Source organism: Chiloscyllium punctatum, chromosome 50 (genome assembly GCF_047496795.1).
Source record: "Chiloscyllium punctatum isolate Juve2018m chromosome 50, sChiPun1.3, whole genome shotgun sequence".
Lineage (NCBI taxonomy): Eukaryota > Metazoa > Chordata > Chondrichthyes > Orectolobiformes > Hemiscylliidae > Chiloscyllium > Chiloscyllium punctatum.
The window spans coordinates 27,944,307-27,964,931 of NC_092788.1; the positions used below are offsets into that span (position 1 = coordinate 27,944,307).

General features: G+C 56.0%; 1 protein-coding gene across 1 annotated transcript in view; it reads right to left on the minus strand.

Moving 5' to 3' along the window:
* The window catches only part of LOC140470029 (uncharacterized), a 20,966-nt gene extending 410 nt beyond the window's left edge, over positions 1-20,556 (minus strand). The window contains exons 1-4 of the mRNA XM_072566491.1: positions 20,348-20,556; positions 3,038-3,185; positions 1,755-1,845; positions 119-769 (exon numbers count right to left, since the gene is read on the minus strand). Coding sequence (XP_072422592.1) covers positions 119-769; positions 1,755-1,845; positions 3,038-3,185; positions 20,348-20,556 — 1,099 coding nt within the window. The remainder of the gene's footprint in view (positions 1-118; positions 770-1,754; positions 1,846-3,037; positions 3,186-20,347) is intronic.
* Positions 20,557-20,625: the final 69 nt, after the last annotated feature.

The window sequence follows — 20,625 nt, forward strand, 5'->3', positions numbered from 1 at the left end:
GGTGGGAGGGTGGGAGGGAGGGGGGGAGGGGGGGGAGGGGGGGAGGGGGGGAGGGGGGGAGGGGGGAGGGAGTGGGGAGGGAGGGAGGGAGGGGAGGGGACGGAGAGGGGGAGGGGACGGAGAGGGGGAGGGGACGGAGAGGGGGAGGGGAGTACTGTGGGGGGTCGGGTGGTTTGGGATCCCAGGCTGGATGTCGGGTGGTTTGGGATCCCAGGCTGGATGTTGGGCTGGTTTGGGATCCCAGGCTGGATGTCGGGTGGTTTGGGATCCAGGCTGGATGTCGGGTGGTTTGGGATCCCTGGCTGGATGTCGGGTGGTTTGGGATCCCAGGCTGGATGTCGGGTGGTTTGGGATCCCAGGCTGGATGTCGGGTGGTTTGGGATCCCTGGCTGGATGTCGGGTGGTTTGGGATCCCTGGCTGGATGTCGGGTGGTTTGGGATCCCTGGCTGGATGTTGGGCTGGTTTGGGATCCCTGGCTGGATGTCGGGTGGTTTGGGATCCCAGGCTGGATGTCGGGTGGTTTGGGATCCCTGGCTGGATGTCGGGTGGTTTGGGATCCCAGGCTGGATGTCGGGTGGTTTGGGATCCCAGGCTGGATGTTGGCCTGGTCAGGCTGCCCATTGACAGGAATCACCTGAACCACAGGTTTGAGATGGGAATGAGTGATGCCCCTTACCTCAGATAAGCTGCCATCTTCAACAACGGTATCAAACTCATTGTAGACCAGGTCAGCCAGAAGATCCTCGACCTCCTCGGGATCCAGATTAACTGCAGTAACACAAACATTAATACACAGCACCGGGCTGCTGAGTGGGAGAGAATATTCCAAACCTCTCATCACCACCTTCCCAAGGCTAGCTGACAGGGGAATACACACTCAACCAGCTCAACAGACCCATACTCTAATCATTCAGTTTTTAAAATGTTCACGACACAAAGGACAGCCAATCACTGGCTCCCATAAAACAGAATCGAACCATCGCGCCCTTGATGCTCAATGGTGTTACCATCATTAAGGCCCCTCCCCCCCCCGTCAACATCCTGGGGGTTACTGTTGACCAGAAACTGACCCGGACCCAGCCCCAGATCAATCCAGCGGCTCCAGGAGCATGTCAGAGGCTGGGAATCCTGCAGCGAGTAACTCCCCTCCTGACTCTCCCCCCATCGGGTCAGAGGCTGGGAATCCTGCAGCGAGTAACTCCCCTCCTGACTCTCCCCCCATCGGGTCAGAGGCTGGGAATCCTGCAGCAAGTAACTCCCCTCCTGACTCTCCCCCCAAAGCCCTGTCCCACCATCGACAAGGCACAAGTCAGGAGGGTGAGGGAATACTCCCCACTTGCCCTGGACGGGGGCAGCTCCAACAACACTCAAGAAGCTCAACACAGTCCAGGGACAAAGTAGACGCCTACCCCACCCCCTGTGATTGACATTCTAACCCCCACCTTCAATCCTGACTAGGTTCCCCCACCGATACACAGCAGCAGCTGGGCTCATTGGGAATGCTGAGCTGAACTCCGACTCTCTGTTCCACCAGCACCGGCCTGGTATTCCAGATTGGACACAGTCGATTTGAAGTCCACTCTCTGATGGGATTGTAAACCGTGCCCCCCGCCCCGGGCATTGGCCTGGCTCTCTGGATGAACGCCAGTCAGTGGCCCCCACCTCTCTGAGGTGTTGACAGGATGCCCACGTTGGTGCAGGAGTAACTTCGCGAATGAATCGGTGGGAGGTGGGTCAGAACCCTTGGACTCACCGTTATCGTGGAAATATTGTGCCACAGCCGTGACCATCCAGGCTGCCTTCTCCTGGCTGTAAGCTCCACCAAATCCATTCTCCACCACAACCTGAAGGGCAACCACAAGGCACCGGCTCAGATTAGAGCAGCTCAGCTCGGTAACTGTACAGGTTCACAGGGCACGGTCACCACTGACAGTGCCCACTGCCTCAACACTGACCCTCCGACAGTGCCCACTCCCTCAGCACTGACCCACCGACAGTGCCCACTCCCTCAGCACTGACCCTCTAACAGTGCCCACTCCCTCAGCACTGACCCTCTGACAGTGCCCACTCCCTCAGCACTGACCCTCTAACAGTGCCCACTCCCTCAGCACTGACCCTCCGACAGTGCCCACTCCCTCAGCACTGACCCTCTAACAGTGCCCACTCCCTCAGCACTGACCCACCGACAGTGCCCACTCCCTCAGCACTGACCCTCTAACAGTGCCCACTCCCTCAGCACTGACCCTCCGACAGTGCCCGCTCCCTCAGCCCTGACCCTCTGACAGTGCCCACTCCCTCAGCACTGACCCTCTGACAGTGCCCACTCCCTCAGCACTGACCCTCCGACAGTGCCCACTCCCTCAGCACTGACCCTCTAACAGTGCCCACTCCCTCAGCACTGACCCACCGACAGTGCCCACTCCCTCAGCACTGACCCTCTAACAGTGCCCACTCCCTCAGCACTGACCCTCCGACAGTGCCCGCTCCCTCAGCCCTGACCCTCTGACAGTGCCCACTCCCTCAGCACTGACCCTCCGACAGTGCCCACTCCTCAACACTGACCCTCCGACAGTGCCCACTCCCTCAGCCCTGACCCTCCCGACAGTGCCCACTCCCTCAACACTGACCCTCCGACAGTGCCCACTCCCTCAGCCCTGACCCTCCCGACAGTGCCCACCCCTCAACACTGACCCTCTGACAGTGCCCACTCCCTCAGCACTGACCCTCTGACAGTGCCCACTCCCTCAGCACTGACCCTCTGACAGTGCCCACTCCCTCAGCACTGACCCTCTGACAGTGCCCACTCCCTCAGCACTGACCCTCTGACATTGGGCTGACAGGGGACTGAATGGGCTGAAGGGGCTCCATCCAACAGAGACACTTCCGGTGGTGGGTGTGACGTCAGTTCCGCCGCCATCTTGTTGGTGCCAGCGTCACCCCCCTCCCCCTCCCCCTCCCCCTCCCCCTCCCCCCTCCCCCTCCGTCACCGGTCGCCTCGCCCTCGCCCCCCCCGGGCCCGGGCCCCTCCGCCATCACCTGTAGGGCCGGCCAGGCCCCCAGGGCGCTCCGGATCCCCTCAGTAAACAACGGGCTCTCCACCGTCCCCCTCCACCGCCGCCATGACACCCAGGGCCCGGGAACTGCCGAGCATGCGCGGCAACGGTCACCGCCTCTCGCCCGCCCCCTAGAGTCCGGGAGGAGGAACAGCACCGCCTCCCCTCCCGCCCCCTAGAGTCCGGGAGGAGGAACAGCACCGCCTCCTCCCTCCCTCCCGCCCCCTAGAGTCCGGGAGGAGGAACAGCACCGCCTCCTCCCGCCCCCTAGAGTCCGGGAGGAGGAACAGCACCGCCTCCTCCCTCCCTCCCGCCCCCTAGAGTCCGGGAGGAGGAACAGCACCGCCTCCTCCCGCCCCCTAGAGTCCGGGAGGAGGAACAGCACCGCCTCCTCCCTCCCTCCCGCCCCCTAGAGTCCGGGAGGAGGAACAGCACCGCCTCCTCCCTCCCTCCCGCCCCCTAGAGTCCAGGAGGAGGAACAGCACCGCCTCCTCCCTCCCTCCCGCCCCCTAGAGTCCGGGAGGAGGAACAGCACCGCCTCCTCCCGCCCCCTAGAGTCCGGGAGGAGGAACAGCACCGCCTCCTCCCTCCCTCCCGCCCCCTAGAGTCCAGGAGGAGGAACAGCACCGCCTCCTCCCTCCCTCCCGCCCCCTAGAGTCCGGGAGGAGGAACAGCACCGCCTCCTCCCTCCCTCCCGCCCCCTAGAGTCCGGGAGGAGGAACAGCACCCCCTCCTCCCTCCAGCCCGCCCCCTAGAGTCCGGGAGGAGGAACAGCACCGCCTCCTCCCTCCCTCCCGCCCCCTAGAGTCCGGGAGGAGGAACAGCACCGCCTCCTCCCTCCCTCCCGCCCCCTAGAGTCCGGGAGGAGGAACAGCACCGCCTCCTCCCTCCCTCCCGCCCCCTAGAGTCCGGGAGGAGGAACAGCACCCCCTCCTCCCTCCAGCCCGCCCCCTAGAGTCCGGGAGGAGGAACAGCACCCCCTCCTCCCTCCCTCCCGCCCCCTAGAGTCCGGGAGGAGGAACAGCATGGCCAATCCCCACCCTCACCTACACATTTTGGAGTTGGCCATTTTTGGTTTTAATAAGAGGAGTTGGCCCCATTGACCTTTGAACCCCCCCCCCCACCATGGAATAGGGCCATAGCTTCAATGACCGGGCTCATGTCCACCTTCCCCCCCCCCCCCCCCCCCCCCCGAGGGACCACCCCGTCTCTCTATCCCGGCCCTGAACGTACCCTGCTCCCACTCCCCTCTCAGTGGCAACGAGTTACAAAGTCTGTCACCCCTCTGGAATTAACCCAAAAAACCACACAACACAACACCGGGGTTAGAGTCCCAACAGGTTTATTTGGAAGCACCAGCTCTCGGAGCGACGCTCCTTCACCGGGGGGGGGGGGGTTGTGGAGGTTAGGGTCATGCCCACAGAACGGATCGCCAAAGGATTCCAGTGTCATGGAGATTTAATACAGTCAATCATCTTAGATTATTGATTTGGAGACGCCGGTGTTGGACCGGGGTGTACAACGTTTTCAAAAAAAAAAATCACCCAGCCCCAGGTCATAGAGTCCCCAACAGGTTTATTTAAAATTAAAACTGTCATCTTTTCGAACGGGACACGCTGGTTTCTGTTTTGATTCGATTAGATTCCCCGCGGTGTGGGGACAGACCCGTCCACACCGACCCTCCGAAGAGTAACCCACCCCGACCCACTTCCCTCTGACTGATGCAACTAACACTACGGGGACAATTTAGCACGGCCAATCCACCCTAACCTGCACATCCCTGGGCACTACGGGGACAATTTAGCACGGCCAATCCATCCTAACCTGTACATCCCTGAGCACTACGGGACAATTTAGCACGGCCAATCCACCCTAACCTGTACATCCCTGGGCACTATGGGGACAATTTAGCACGGCCAATCCACCCTAACCTGCACATCCCTGGGCACTACGGGGACAATTTAGCACGGCCAATCCACCCTAACCTGTACATCCCTGGGCACTATGGGACAATTTAGCACGGCCAATCCACCCTAACCTGTACATCCCTGGGCACTATGGGGACAATTTAGCACGGCCAATCCACCCTAACCTGCACATCCCTGGGCACTACGGGACAATTTAGCACGGCCAATCCACCCTAACCTGTACATCCCTGGGCACTATGGGACAATTTAGCACGGCCAATCCACCCGAACCTGCACATCCCTGGGCACTACGGGGACAATTTAGCACGGCCAATCCACCCTAACCTGTACATCCCTGGGCACTATGGGACAATTTAGCACGGCCAATCCACCCTAACCTGTACATCCCTGGGCACTATGGGACAATTTAGCACGGCCAATCCACGCTAACCTGTACATCCCTGGGCACTACGGGGACAATTTAGCACGGCCAATCCACCCTAACCTGTACATCCCTGGGCACTATGGGACAATTTAGCACGGCCAATCCACGCTAACCTGTACATCCCTGGGCACTACGGGGACAATTTAGCACGGTCAATCCACCCTAACCTGTACATCCCTGGGCACTATGGGACAATTTAGCACGGCCAATCCACGCTAACCTGTACATCCCTGGGCACTACGGGGACAATTTAGCACGGTCAATCCACCCTAACCTGTACATCCCTGGGCACTACGGGACAATTTAGCACGGCTAATCCACCCTAACCTGCACATCCCTGGGCACTATGGGACAATTTAGCACGGCCAATCCACGCTAACCTGTACATCCCTGGGCACTACGGGGACAATTTAGCACGGTCAATCCACCCTAACCTGTACATCCCTGGGCACTACGGGACAATTTAGCACGGCTAATCCACCCTAACCTGCACATCCCTGGGCACTACAGGGACAATTTAGCACGGTCAATCCACCCTAACCTGTACATCCCTGGGCACTACGGGGACAATTTAGCACGGCTAATCCACCCTAACCTGCACATCTTTGTGACTGTGGGAGGAGACCCACGCAGACACTGGGAGAACGTGCCAACTCCACACAGACAGTTGCCTGAGGCTGGAATCGAACCTGGGTCCCTGGTGCTGTGAGGCAGCAGTGCTAACCACCGAGCCACCGTACCGCCCTCTTTGATATGTAAATCCCAGAACTTGTTCCAAATTCCCAAGATAGTTCAGGTGTTTAACCAAGAGGGCTGTGCCTCAACGCTATGTCAGACTGACAAACACCCCCCCCCACCCCGCTGTGTCGTCTTACAGGGTTTGACATGGAATCACGTAGTGTTTGAGCAAAATAAAATGTCACTCCGCAAAACAAAAACCAAGCCCACCCAAGTCCAAAACCAGCATCTCCAAGTCATGACTCAGAGTTAAATGGTCATCACTTTACAGTGAGATTCTGCCCTCTGGTCCTGGACTGCTCAGCATTTGTCCTGTTCAAACCCCTTACCAACCTGATATGTTTCCGTGAGATCGTTTTTTTTTAAAAACTTGAGCGAGCAGAGTCCCAAACTGTTCAGTCTTTCCTCATAAGACAGTCCCTCCATCCCAGGGATCATCCCTTGTGAATCTTCTCTCAACTACCTCCAATTAAACAACACATTTTCTTAGAAAATCTTAGCAGGACTTATACACTTAATGGTAAGGTCCTGGGGAGTGTTGCTGAACAAAGAGGCCTTGGGATGCAGGTTCATAGCTCCTTGAAAGTGCAGTCGCAGGTCGATAGGATAGTGAAGGCAGCGTTTGGTATGCTTTCCTTTATTGGTCAGAGTATTGAGTACAGGAGTTGGGAGGTCATGTTGCGGCTGTACAGGACATTGGTTAGGCCACTGTTGGAATATTGTGTGCAATTCTGGTCTCCTTCCTATCGGAAAGATGTTGTGAAACTTGAAAGTGTTCAGAAAAGATTTACAAGGATGTTGCCAGGGTTGGAGGATTTGAGCCACAGGGAGAGGCTGAACAGGCTGGAGCTGTTTTCCCCGGAGCGTCAGAGGCTGAGGGGTGACCTTATAGAGGTTTACAAAATTATGAGGGGCATGGATAGGGTAAATAGACAAAGTCTTTTCCCTGGGGTCGGGGAGTCCAGAACGAGAGGGGCATAGGTTTAGGGTGAGAGGGGAAAGATATAAAAGAGACATAAGGGGCAACTTTTTCACACAGAGGGTGGTACGTGTATGGAATGAGCTGCCAGAGGAAGTGGTGGAGGGTGGTACAATTGCAACATTTAAGAGGCATTTGGATGGGTATATGAATAGGAAGGGTTTGGAGGGATATGGGCTGGGTGCTGGCAGGTGGGACTAGATTGGGTTGGGATATCTGGGTCGGCATGGACGGGTTGGACCGAAGGGTCTGTTGTACATCGCTGTGACTCTATCAGGTGCCCAAACCTGCTCACAGTACTCCAGTCATGGTCTCACCAGCACCTTGGACCATTGCAGTCAGATATCCCCCTACCCTCATACTCCAACTCCTTGGACATATAAAGTCCAACATTGCATTTCAGCATTCCAACCCCTCCCCCCTTGTGAGAGAGTCTCAGGTCAGCAGGCACATCCTCTGAATAAGGGAGCTCCGATTTAGGGGGCAAATGGGGTGGGGGGGGGATTTCTTCCCACAGACGCTGGGTTAGTCAGGGTAGACGAGCCTGAGATAGGTCTTCAATCACCAGGGGAACCAGGGGTTACAGGGACATACCAGGAAAGTGGAGTTCAGGATGATCGGATCAGCCATGAGCAGGGCTCGATGGACCGAATGGCCTACAGAGTCTTACGCTCTTCTGTTTTCACATCTCACTGTCACCAATAACAGTCCTCAGCCTGGAATGTCATCAAGCTGAACCCCCCCCCCCGTGGTTTGGGAAGGCCTGGGTGAGGCCCTGATAAAGTCACACAGTGCGGAAACAGACCCCTTGGTCCGACTCGTCCACACCCACCAAAGTTTCCCAAATTATACTGCCTGCATTTGTCCCATTTTTCTCCCAACCTTTCCTGCTCATGGACTTGTCCAAATCTCTTTGAAACGTTGTAATTACACCTATATCCATCACTTCCACTGGCAGTTCATCCCACTTTCTGTTTGAAAAAGTCCCTTTTAAATCTTTCGCTTCTCACCTTAAAAATATGCCCCTCTAGTTTTGAACTCCCCCAGCCCAGGGAATAGATCTTTGCTATTTATCCTATCCATGCCCCTCTTGATTTTATAAACCTCTCGTCCCCTCACCCTCCTCTGCTCCGGGGGGGGGGGAACAGTCACAGCCTATCCAGCCTCTCCTCATAACTCAAGCCCACTGGCCGCAGCAATATCCTTGTCAATGGTTTCCGAAACTTCTCCAATTCAATGACATCCTTCCTGTAGCAGGGTGCTCAGAACTGTACACGGCACTCCACCAATGTCCTGCACAATGGCAACGTGACATCCCAGCTCCGAGACTCAAAGGTTTGAGCAATGAAGGTGAGTGGGCTAAAACACCTTCCGAAACAGCCCGTCCACCCGTGAGGCAAACTTCAAAGAACCGGGTTAGAGTCCAACAGGTTTATTTGGAAGCGCTCGCTTTCGGAGCGCTGCTCCTTCATCAGGTGGTTGTGGAGAACAGCCACCGAATGAAGGAGCGTCGCTCCGAAAGCTAGTGCTTCCAAATAAACCTGTTGGACTATAACCTGGTGTTGGAACAAAGAAACTTAACAGCCCAGGGACAGGCCCTTCGGCCCTCCAAGCCTGAGCTGATCCAAATGCACTGTCTAAACCTGTCGCCCAATTCCTAAGCACCTGTATCCCTCTGCTCCCCAGCTCGTCATGCATCTGTCTGGACACACCTTAAATGAATCTACCGTGCCTGCCTCTACCACCTTTACTGGGCACCCACCACCCTCTGTGTGAAGTACTTGTCGCGTGTATCCCCCTCAAACCTTTCACCTCTCACCTTGAAAGCGTGACCTCTCGTTATTGAATCCCTCACCCTGGGGGAAAAAGCTTGTCTTCTATCCACCCTGTCTATACCCTTCATGATTTTGTAAACCTCAATCAGGTTCCCCCCCACCCCCGATCTCCTTTTTTCAAATGTAAACAATCCTAACCTACTCAACCTCTCTTCATAGCTCGCACCTTCCATACCTGGCAACACCCTCGTAAATCTTCTCCGCACCCTCTCCAAAGCGCCCGTCTCCTTTTGGTGCCCAGAACTGTAGACGGTATTCGAAATGCGGCCGAACCAGCGTCGTGTACAATTTTAACATGACCTGCCAGCTCTTCTACTCAATACCCCGTCCGATGAAGGCATATGCCTTCTTGCCCACTCTCTCCACCCGTACAACAACCTTCAGGGTACAATGGACCTGCACCCCCAGATCTCTCTGCCCATCAACGTTTCCCAAGGCTCTTCCGTTCACTGTATATATAATTCGCTCTGGAATTGGACTTGTCTAAATGCATCACCTCACACCTGTGGTCTTGTGTGGCTTTTAACTTTGTACACCCCGGTCCAACACCGGTGTCTCCAAGTCAAGGAACTAGGTATCCCCGACCCCTAGGTGTCCCTGTTTGACAACACGACCCAAGGCACGGCCATGAACTGGGTAAATCCTGTTTATGGGATTGGGTCCGGAAGCACTGACTCAGCAAATCTCTCAAGATCAAGGCCAATGGTCCACGAATCTTTTACGTTCAAATCACACGTTACCAGGTTATAGCCCAACAGGTTGACTGTGTTTGGAATCACTAGCTTTCGGAGCGCTGCCCCTTCATCGACCTGTTGAACGATAACCTGGTGTTGTGTGGCACCGACAAATTGTATAGCTTTTCGATGTTTCTCAGGCCAGTTTATTAACGTTCAGGGTTTTCAATACATGTACTTGTTCCTCTCCATCTTTTACTGTCTAATGATCAGTTCGTTCCCGTTAATAAAGTCGATAGGTCCAGTTACATTCGGCACTTTTTATAAAATCTCTTCAGGTAACAGGGCCCCCAGCTCTCAGTGAGAAAGCCTGGTTTCGAGGCCCACCAGCTCCAGAGGTGCCCCCTAATAAGGGGAGAACTGTGAGAAACGGGCAGCTAATGCAGGGCAGGCAGGGTTGGAGGCAAATGAGCTTAGAGGACACACTGAAACAGGCAGAAACAGGGAGGGGTGTACAGGGTGGGGGAGGGGATGGGGATAGGGAGGGGTGTACAGGGTGGGGGGGTGGGGATAGGGAGGGGTGTACAGGGTGGGGGAGGGGATGGGGATAGGGAGGGGTGTACAGGGTGGGGGGGGGGATGGGGATAGGGAGGGGTGTACGGGGTGGGGGGGGATGGGGACAGGGAGGGGTGTACAGGGTGGGGGAGGGGATGGGGATTGGGAGGGGTGTACAGGGTGGGGGAGGGGATGGGGATAGGGAGGGATGTACGGGGTGGGGGAGGGGATGGGGATAGGGAGGGGTGTACAGGGTGGGGGGGTGGGGATAGGGAGGGGTGTACAGGGTGGGGGAGGGGATGGGGATAGGGAGGGGTGTACAGGGTGGGGGGGTGGGGATAGGGAGGGGTGTACAGGGTGGGGGAGGGGATGGGGATAGGGAGGGGTGTACAGGGTGGGGGGGGGATGGGGATAGGGAGGGGTGTACAGGGTGGGGGGGGTGGGGATAGGGAGGGGTGTACGGGGTGGGGGGGTGGGGATAGGGAGGGGTGTACGGGGTGGGGGAGGGGGTGGGGATAGGGAGGTGTGTACAGGGTGGGGGAGGGGATGGGGACAGGGAGGGGTGTACAGGGTGGGGGGGTGGGGATAGGGAGGGGTGTACAGGGTGGGGGGGTGGGGATAGGGAGGGGTGTACAGGGTGGGGGAGGGGATGGGGATAGGGAGGGGTGTACAGGGTGGGGTGGGGGATGGGGATAGGGAGGGGTGTACGGGGTGGGGGGGGATGGGGATAGGGAGGGGTGTACAGGGTGGGGTGGGGGATGGGGATAGGGAGGGGTGTACGGGGTGGGGGGGGATGGGGACAGGGAGGGGTGTACAGGGTGGGGGAGGGGATGGGGACAGGGAGGGGTGTACAGGGTGGGGGGGGGGATGGGGATAGGGAGGGGTGTACAGGGTGGGGGGGGTGGGGATAGGGAGGGGTGTACGGGGTGGGGGGGTGGGGATAGGGAGGGGTGTACGGGGTGGGGGGGTGGGGATAGGGAGGGGTGTACAGGGTAGGGGGGGTGGGGATAGGGAGGGGTGTACGGGGTGGGGGGGTGGGGATAGGGAGGGGTGTACAGGGTGGGGGGGGTGGGGATAGGGAGGGGTGTACAGGGTGGGGGGGGTGGGGATAGGGAGGGGTGTACGGGGTGGGGGGGGGATGGGGATAGGGAGGGGTGTACCGGGTGGGGGAGGGGATGGGGATAGGGAGGGGTGTACAGGGTGGGGGGGGTGGGGATAGGGAGGGGTGTACGGGGTGGGGGGGGATGGGGGTAGGGAGGGGTGTACGGGGTGGGGGAGGGGGTGGGGATAGGGAGGGGTGTACAGGGTGGGGGAGGGGATGGGGATAGGGAGGGGTGTACGGGGTGGGGGGGTGGGGATAGAGAGGGGTGTACAGGGTGGGGGAGGTGATGGGGATAGGGAGGGGTGTACAGGGTGGGGGGAGGGGGGATAGGGAGGGGTGTACAGGGTGGGGGAGGGGGGATAGGGAGGGGTGTACAGGGTGGGGGAGGGGGGATAGGGAGGGGTGTACGGGGTGGGGGGGGGGATGGGGATAGGGAGGGGTGTACAGGGTGGGGGGAGGGGGGATAGGGAGGGCTGTACAGGGTGGGGGAGGGGGGATAGGGAGGGGTGTACAGGGTGGGGGAGGGGGGATAGGGAGGGGTGTACGGGGTGGGGGGGGGATGGGGATAGGGAGGGGTGTACAGGGTGGGGGGAGGGGGGATAGGGAGGGGTGTACAGGGTGGGGGAGGGGGGATAGGGAGGGGTGTACAGGGTGGGGGAGGGGGGATAGGGAGGGGTGTACAGGGTGGGGGGGTGGGGATAGGGAGGGGTGTACAGGGTGGGGGGGTGGGGATAGGGAGGGGTGTACAGGGTGGGGGGGGTGGGGATAGGGAGGGGTGTACGGGGTGGGGGGGGGATGGGGATAGGGAGGGGTGTACAAGGTGGGGGGAGGGGGGATAGGGAGGGGTGTACAGGGTGGGGGAGGGGGGATAGGGAGGGGTGTACAGGGTGGGGGGGTGGGGATAGGGAGGGGTGTACAGGGTGGGGGGGGGAAGGGGATAGGGAGGGGTGTACAGGGTGGGGGGAGGGGGGATAGGGAGGGGTGTACAGAGTGGGGGGGGGATGGGGATAGGGAGGGGTGTACAGAGTCGGGGGGGGGGATGGGGACAGGGAGGGGTGTACGGGGTGGGGGAGGGGATGGGGATAGGGAGGGGTGTACGGGGTGGGGGGGGGGGATGGGGATAGGGAGGGGTGTACAGGGTGGGGGGAGGGGGGATAGGGAGGGGTGTACAGGGTGGGGGGGTGGGGATAGGGAGGGGTGTACAGGGTGGGGGGGGGATGGGGATAGGGAGGGGTGTACAGGGTGGGGGGGGGGATGGGGATAGGGAGGGGTGTACAGGGTGGGGGGATGGGGATAGGGAGGGGTGTACAGGGTGGGGGAGGGGGGATAGGGAGGGGTGTACAGGGTGGGGGGATGGGGATAGGGAGGGGTGTACAGGGTGGGGGAGGGGGGATAGGGAGGGGTGTACAGGGTGGGGGGGTGGGGATAGGGAGGGGTGTACAGGGTGGGGGGGGGGATGGGGATAGGGAGGGGTGTACAGGGTGGGGGGGGGATGGGGATAGGGAGGGGTGTACAGGGTGGGGGGGGTGGGGATAGGGAGGGGTGTACGGGGTGGGGGGGTGGGTATAGGGAGGGGTGTACAGGGTGGGGGAGGGGGTGGGGATAGAGAGGGGTGTACAGGGTGGGGGAGGGGATGGGGATAGGGAGGGGTGTACAGGGTGGGGGAGGGGATGGGGATAGGGAGGGGTGTACAGGGTGGGGGAGGGGGTGGGGATAGAGAGGGGTGTACAGGGTGGGGGAGGGGATGGGGATAGGGAGGGGTGTACGGGGTGGGGGGGTGGGGATAGAGAGGGGTGTACAGGGTGGGGGAGGGGATGGGGATAGGGAGGGGTGTACAGGGTGGGGGGGGGGATGGGGATAGAGAGGGGTGTACGGGGTGGGGGGTGGGGATGGGGACAGGGAAGGGGTGTACGGGGTGGGGGAGGGGGTGGGGATAGGGAGGGGTGTACGGGGTGGGGGAGGGGGTGGGGATAGGGAGGGGTGTACGGGGTGGGGGGGGTGGGGATAGGGAGGGATGTACAGGGTGGGGGAGGGGATGGGGACAGGGAGGGGGTGTACGGGGAGGGGGAGGTGTTGGGGATGGGGAGGGGTGTACGGGGAGGGGGGGGTGGGGATAGGGAGGGGTGTACGGGGTGGGGGGGGATGGGGATAGAGAGGGGTGTACGGGGTGGGGGGGGGGATGGGGATAGGGAGGGGTGTACGGGGTGGGGGGGGGATGGGGATAGGGAGGGGTGTACGGGGTGGGGGGGGATGGGGATAGAGAGGGGTGTACGGGGTGGGGGGGGGATGGGGATAGGGAGGGGTGTACGGGGTGGGGGGGGATGGGGATAGAGAGGGGTGTACGGGGTGGGGGGGGGATGGGGATAGGGAGGGGTGTACAGGGTGGGGGGGGGGATGGGGACAGGGAGGGGTGTACGGGGTGGGGGGGGGATGGGGATAGGGAGGGGTGTACAGGGTGGGGGGGGGGATGGGGATAGGGAAGGGTGTACAGGGTGGGGGAGGGGATGGGGACAGGGAGGGGTGTACGGGGTGGGGGGGGGGATGGGGATAGGGAGGGGTGTACAGGGTGGGGGGGGTGGGGATAGGGAGGGATGTACAGGGTGGGGGAGGGGATGGGGACAGGGAGGGGTGTACAGGGTGGGGGAGGGGATGGGGATAGGGAGGGGTGTACGGGGAGGGGGAGGTGTTGGGGATGGGGAGGGGTGTACGGGGTGGGGGAGGGGACAGAGATAGGGAGGGGGTGTAGGGGCTGGAGGAGGGGACAGAGATAGGGAGGGGGTGTAGGGGCTGGAGGAGGTGACAGAGATAGGGAGGGGGTGTAGGGGCTGTAGGAGGAGGGGACAGAGATAGGGAGGGGGTGTAGGGGCTGGAGGAGGGGACGGAGATAGGGAGGGGGTGTCGGGGCTGGTGGAGGTGACAGAGATAGGGAGAGTGTGTAGGGGCTGGAGGAGGTAACAGGGTTAGGGAGGGGGTGTAGGGGCTGGAGGAGGTAACAGGGGTAGGGAGGGGGTGTAGGGGCTGGAGGAGGTGACAGAGATCGGGAGGGGGTGTACAGCTGGAGGAGGTAACAGGGATAGGGAGGGACGAGTCTTTGCCAGTGTTAGGATCTCCTGCGCCTTAATACAGAATGTCCCTGTCCAATATTGCCAAATTCTCTCAGCCAATCATCCCAGCTGGGTCTGTCATATCGGTCTGGGATTTCCAATCCAGCAACTGGTCTGTCCCCTGGCAGGGAGTGAGAGAGAGACATGAGCTCTCAGATACAACAGCAGAATTCTCGAAGGGAACTGGATCAAACAGTGCCATGTTACATCATAAATACATGAGTGATCGCCCATGTGACATCACAGGCACACACCCTTCACTTTGAAGTCAGTACAGACAAGAAACTACTCAGTCAGGACTCAGGTACACACTCATGTCCAATTTCAGGGCTCGAGGGAGGGGAAATATAGAGAATAACAGATACCCCGGGAGGGAGTTACAGACTGGAATCTAATCGAGGGGTTCAGGGGTGGGGTTTATATACAGAATAACAGATACCCGGGAGGGAGTTACAGACTGGAATCTAATCAAGGGGTTCGGGGAGGGTTTATATACAGAATAACAGATACCCCAGGGAGGGAGTTACAGACTGGAATCTAATCGAGGGGTTCGGGGTGGTTTATATACAGAATAACAGATACCCCGGGAGGGAGTTACAGACTGGAATCTAATCGAGGGGTTCAGGGTGGTTTATATACAGAATAACAGATACCCCGGGAGGGAGTTACAGACTGGAATCTAATCGAGGGGTTCAGGGTGGTTTATATACAGAATAACAGATACCCCGGGAGGGAGTTACAGACTGGAATCTAATCGAGGGGCTCTGGGTGGTTTATATACAAAATAAGTGATACCCCCGGGGAGGGAGTTACAGACTGGAATCTAATCGAGGGGCTCGGGATGGATTATATACAGAATAACAGATACCCCGGGAGGGAGTTACAGACTGGAATCTAATCGAGGGGCTCGGGGTGGATTATATACAGAATAACAGATACCCCGGGAGGGAGTTACAGACTGGAAACTAATCGAGGGATTCAGGGTGGTTTATATACAGAATAACAGATACCCGGGGAGGGAGTTACAGACTGGAATCTAATCGAGGGGTTTGGGGTGGGTTATATACAGAATAACAGATACCCCCGGGGAGGGAGTTACAGACTGGAATCTAATTGAGGGGTTCGGGGTGGGTTATATACAGAATAACAGATACCCCAGAAGGGAGTTACAGACTGGAATCTAATCGAGGGGTTCAGGGTGGTTTATATACAGAATATCAGATACCCCCGCGAGGGAGTTACAGACTGGAATCTCATCGAGGGGTTCGGGGTGGATTATATACAGAATAACAGATACCCCCGGGGAGGGAGTTACAGACTGGAATCTAATCGAGGGGTTCGGGGTGGTTTATATACAGAATAACAGATACCCCGGGAGGGAGTTACAGACTGGAATCTAATCGAGGGGTTCGGGGAGGTTTATATACAGAATAACAGATACCCTGGGAGGGAGATACAGACTGGAATCTAATCGAGGGGTTTGGGGTGGTTTATATACAGAATAACAGCTCCCTGGGAGGGAGTTACAGATTGGAATATAATCGAGGGGTTCAGGGTGGTTTATATACAGAATAACAGCTCCCTGGGAGGGAGTTACAGACTGGAATCTAATCGAGGGGTTCGGGGTGGGGTTTATATACAGAATAACAGCTCCCTGGGAGGGAGTTACAGACTGGAATCTAATCGAGGGATTCGGGGTGGGGTTTATATACAGAATAACAGATACCCGGGAGGGAGTTACAGACTGGAATCTCATCGAGGGGTTCGGGGTGGGATTTATGTACAGAATAACAGATACCCCGGGAGGGAGTTACAGACTGGAATCTCATCGAGGGGTTCGGGGTGGGGTTTATATACAGAATAACAGATACCCCGGGAGGGAGTTACAGACTGGAATCTAATCGAGAGGTTCAGGGTGGTTTATATACAGAATAACAGATACCCGGGAGGGAGTTACAGACTGGAATCTAATCGAGGGGTTCGGGGTGGGGTTTATATACAGAATAACAGATACCCCGGGAGGGAGTTACAGACTGGAATCTAATCGAGGGGTTCGGGGTGGTTTATATACAGAATAACAGATACCCCGGGAGGGAGTTACAGACTGGAATCTAATCGAGGGGTTCGGGGTGGTTTATATACAGAATAACAGATACCCCGGGAGGGAGTTACAGACTGGAATCTAATCGAGGGGTTCGGGGTGGTTTATATACAGAATAACAGATACCCGGGAGGGAGTTACAGACTGGAATCTCATCGAGGGGTTCGGGGTGGGGTTTATGTACAGAATAACAAATACCCCGGGAGGGAGTTACAGACTGGAATCTAATCGAGGGGTTCGGGATGGGGTTTATATACAGAATAACAGATACCCCGGGAGGGAGTTACAGACTGGAATCTAATCGAGGGGTTCGGGTGGTTTATATACAGAATAACAGATACCCCGGGAGGGAGTTACAGACTGGAATCTCATCGAGGGGTTCGGGGTGGGGTTTATGTACAGAATAACAGATACCCCGGGAGGGAGTTACAGACTGGAATCTAATTGAGGGGTTCGGGGTGGGGTTTATATACAGAATAACAGATACCCGGGAGGGAGTTACAGACTGGAATCTCATCGAGGGGTTCGGGGTGGGGTTTATATACAGAATAACAGATACCCCGGGGAGGGAGTTACAGACTGGAATCTAATCGAAGGGTTCGGGGTGGGGTTTATATACAGAATAACAGATACCCCCGGGGAGGGAGTTACAGACTGGAATCTAATCGAGGGGTTTGGCGTGAGTTTTGTCATTTATGTAAGTTATTTGGTTGCGAATATAGGAGTTATGGTTTGTAAGTTTGCAGATGACACCAAAATTGGTAGTGCAGTGAAAAGCAAAGAGGGTCATCTCAGAATACAATGCGACTTTTTAATCAGATGGGCCGATGATTGGCAGATGGAGTTTAATTTCGATAAATGTGAGGTGTTCCATTTTGGAAAGACATATCACGGCAGGACTTTTACACTTAATGGGAAGGTCCTTGGGAATGTTGCAAGCAAAGAGACCTTGGGGCACAGGTTCATAGCTCCTTGAAACCGGAGTCGAAGGTAGACAGGATCATGAAGGCATTTGGTATGCGTGCCTTTATTGGTTAGTGCATTGAGTATAGGAGTTGGGGGTGTATGTTGTGGCTGTACAGGACATTGGTGAGGCCACTTTTGGAATACCGTGTTCAATTCTGGTCTCCCTGCTACAGGAAGGCAGTTGTGAAACTTGAACAGGTTCGGACAAGTTGGGATGGTTTTGTCTTGAACATTTGGCAATATCTTCCCAGCCATACCTACTGGGACTTCCCTAACTGTGTTACTTACTGGAACAATGCCCCGTGTCCGATCGTCAATCTCCCTGCCTGGGGGCTTGACAAAAGTAAAGTGGAGCACATCAATCTCTGACTCTTCTAGTCTCCTTCCTGGCTGGTTGGCCCGGTCTTTCCCTATCACAGGGGGCACTGGACCCAAAAGGTTGACTTTGTTTTCTCTCTCTGTAGACCGACCAAGTTTCTCCAGACTCTGCAAGGTATTGGGTGTTGGGTCCACTACTTTTTAAGATTAGATTGGATTCCCCACAGTGTGGAAACAGGCGCTTTGGCCCAACCAGTCCACACCGACCCTCCGAAGAGTGACCCACCCAGACCCATTTCCCTCTAATCAATGCGCCTGTCGCTACGGGCAATTGAGCATGGCCAATTCGCGTAACCTGCGCATCTTTGGACTGTGGGAGGAAACCAGAGGAGACCCACGCAGACACGAGGAGAATGTGCAAACTCCACACAGACAGTTGCCCGAGGCTGGAATCGAACCTGGGACCCTGGTGCTGTGAGGCAGCAGTGCTAACCACTGAGCCACCGGGCCGCCACGTTACTTATAAAAACAATTCTGATGTGAGGAATGGTTAAGTTGGCAGAAAACAGCAGTGGAGTGGACAGTGAAAGAACTTATTTCAGAGTACTTGGTCAGATGGGCCAAGGAGTAGAAAATTGAGTTTTTTTAAATAGATATTTTTATTGAAAATTTAACATGTTTTTACACATTTACAAAAGAAAACTAAAAAAAAACCTAGCATAAACATTGATATACAGTTAAATCTTAAATAAATAATAACCAAAATCTATCAAACAAAAAAAAATACCAAGAGAAAATAAAATGAACTCAACTAACTACTCATCTAACCTCCAACTAACCAGAGTGTATGAATAAAACTCTTACATTATTCAAGAGAGAAAAAATACCCAATGGATAACACAGAAATTGAGCAGTGATATACATGCTCGGAATGTGTTAACATCAGATCACAATAAAACCTGTACTCGTGTGGGATTCCTCTCCCGGGGGGCCTCGGACCAGCCAGGTTCACCCTCTCAATTAAATAAAGGCCCTTGTAGGATGACCGAGATACCTGGTTTTGTGTAATTCAAGAAGGGCTGCCACATTTTCTGGAACAATTTGTTTTTTTTTCTCCTGGTGCACCATGTTTGTAAGGAGGTCAGGGGGAGTATATTCCATAATTCTTCTGCGCCAACTCGAAGGTCCATGAGGGCCCTCAGCCACCCAGTTCACCAAAATGTTTTTCCTTGTACAGAAAGAGAGAATGGAAAATAATCTCTTCCCTGTCGTAATTTCAGCTGTTCTTTATCCAATAACGGTGTCTCCTGCAGGAGAGCTATATCGTTCCCCTCTTTCTTGAGGTTTGATAATACTCTCCTCCCCGTGACATTCCAGGTCCACCATTTAATCGACCGATTACCCATAATCACTGGGCAAGTCCGAGAGCCCCCTGGGAGAAGATGTCCGAAACATCCCAAGCATAGAGCATATAAAATTCACAAAAGTAAAGGCTCTTTAATCCACTCAGATCAATATAATAAAAGACTATTTCTAAATTTAAAAAAAACGTATTTAAACGGGGATCTTCCCCTTTGTTCCCAGGGGGCATCACTTCCTTTCCAAAAACCCATCACCTCCTCTCCCAACCAGTGCCCCACCCTTGACCCAGGATAAAGAAAATTCAAGTATACTCCTGAGCTAGAACTAACAATGAATAAGGTATACCCTACCCCCCCCACCCACATCAACGCCTGGATATATTTGGACATATTAATACCATATATGAACATATATGACTATAAAATGACAGTCTCAGCAAATAACAATTAAATATTGTAATACAGAATAACAGGGGGAAAAAAAACCCGCTCCTAAGGACAGTGATAAAATAGGATAAGGTCACCACCTTCCCCCCCCACGTACATTAACGAGACCCCCTGACCTATATATTATATATATACACACAAAAGGGGGGGGAGGGGAAGAAAATCACTAAGTAAATAATAAATAAACCCCTCTTCCCACAACCTGGAGATAATATTAAACAGTAAGGTAATGAAAGAGAAAAAAAGGGGGTAAACCAGGGTGGGGGGGAGGGCAACACAACATCAATTAACTCTTATAATTTATCTCAGAGAGTCCGAAAGTTCCTCGGCCTTCTCCAGTGATCCAAAGTTAGACACAGACCCTTCATGGCTGGAGCACAGTGTAGCTGGGTAGCGCAAGGAGTATTGAATGTTTAAGTCCCTGAAAGGCTTCTTCACTTCGTCCAACGCCTCCCTCTTTCGGACCAAAGGTGGGGAAAAGTCCTGCAATCACATAATCTTGGATCCTTTATAAATCATGGCTTGGGGATCTTTCCCAAGATTTCTGGAAGCTTCCAAGAGCATCTGCCTCTCCTTGTGGCTCTGCAACTGGCTGGGGTGCTGGCCCGAGCCAGGCCCGTGCACTGCAACCCAGTCGGCCCATTCCACCCTTACCCGGCCTGATCCAGCCTCCAGGTTTAACAGCTGTGGAAGCCACTGCTCGAGAAACGTTGTAAGCTGGCCTTCCTCTTCCCGTTCGGGAAGGCCCAGCAAACAAATACTTTCTCCGATGACCTCGATTCTCGAGGTCGACAACGTGATTCTCGCAGGTCCGGAGTCGCTGTTCGAGAGTCCGGACCCGATCCACGGCCGATTCCGCCATGGCCTCGGAGGTCGCGGCCTTTAGCTCCGCCTCGATGACTCGGCCGTGCTTTTGTAGCGCGGCCGAGAGTGAATTCCACCGGCTCCGGGACTCTTCAATGAGAAGCATCGATCTTCGCGTCGAGTTTGGAGATTATTTCCACGAGGCTCACTCCTGTAGCTAAGTCCCCCTGGGGTG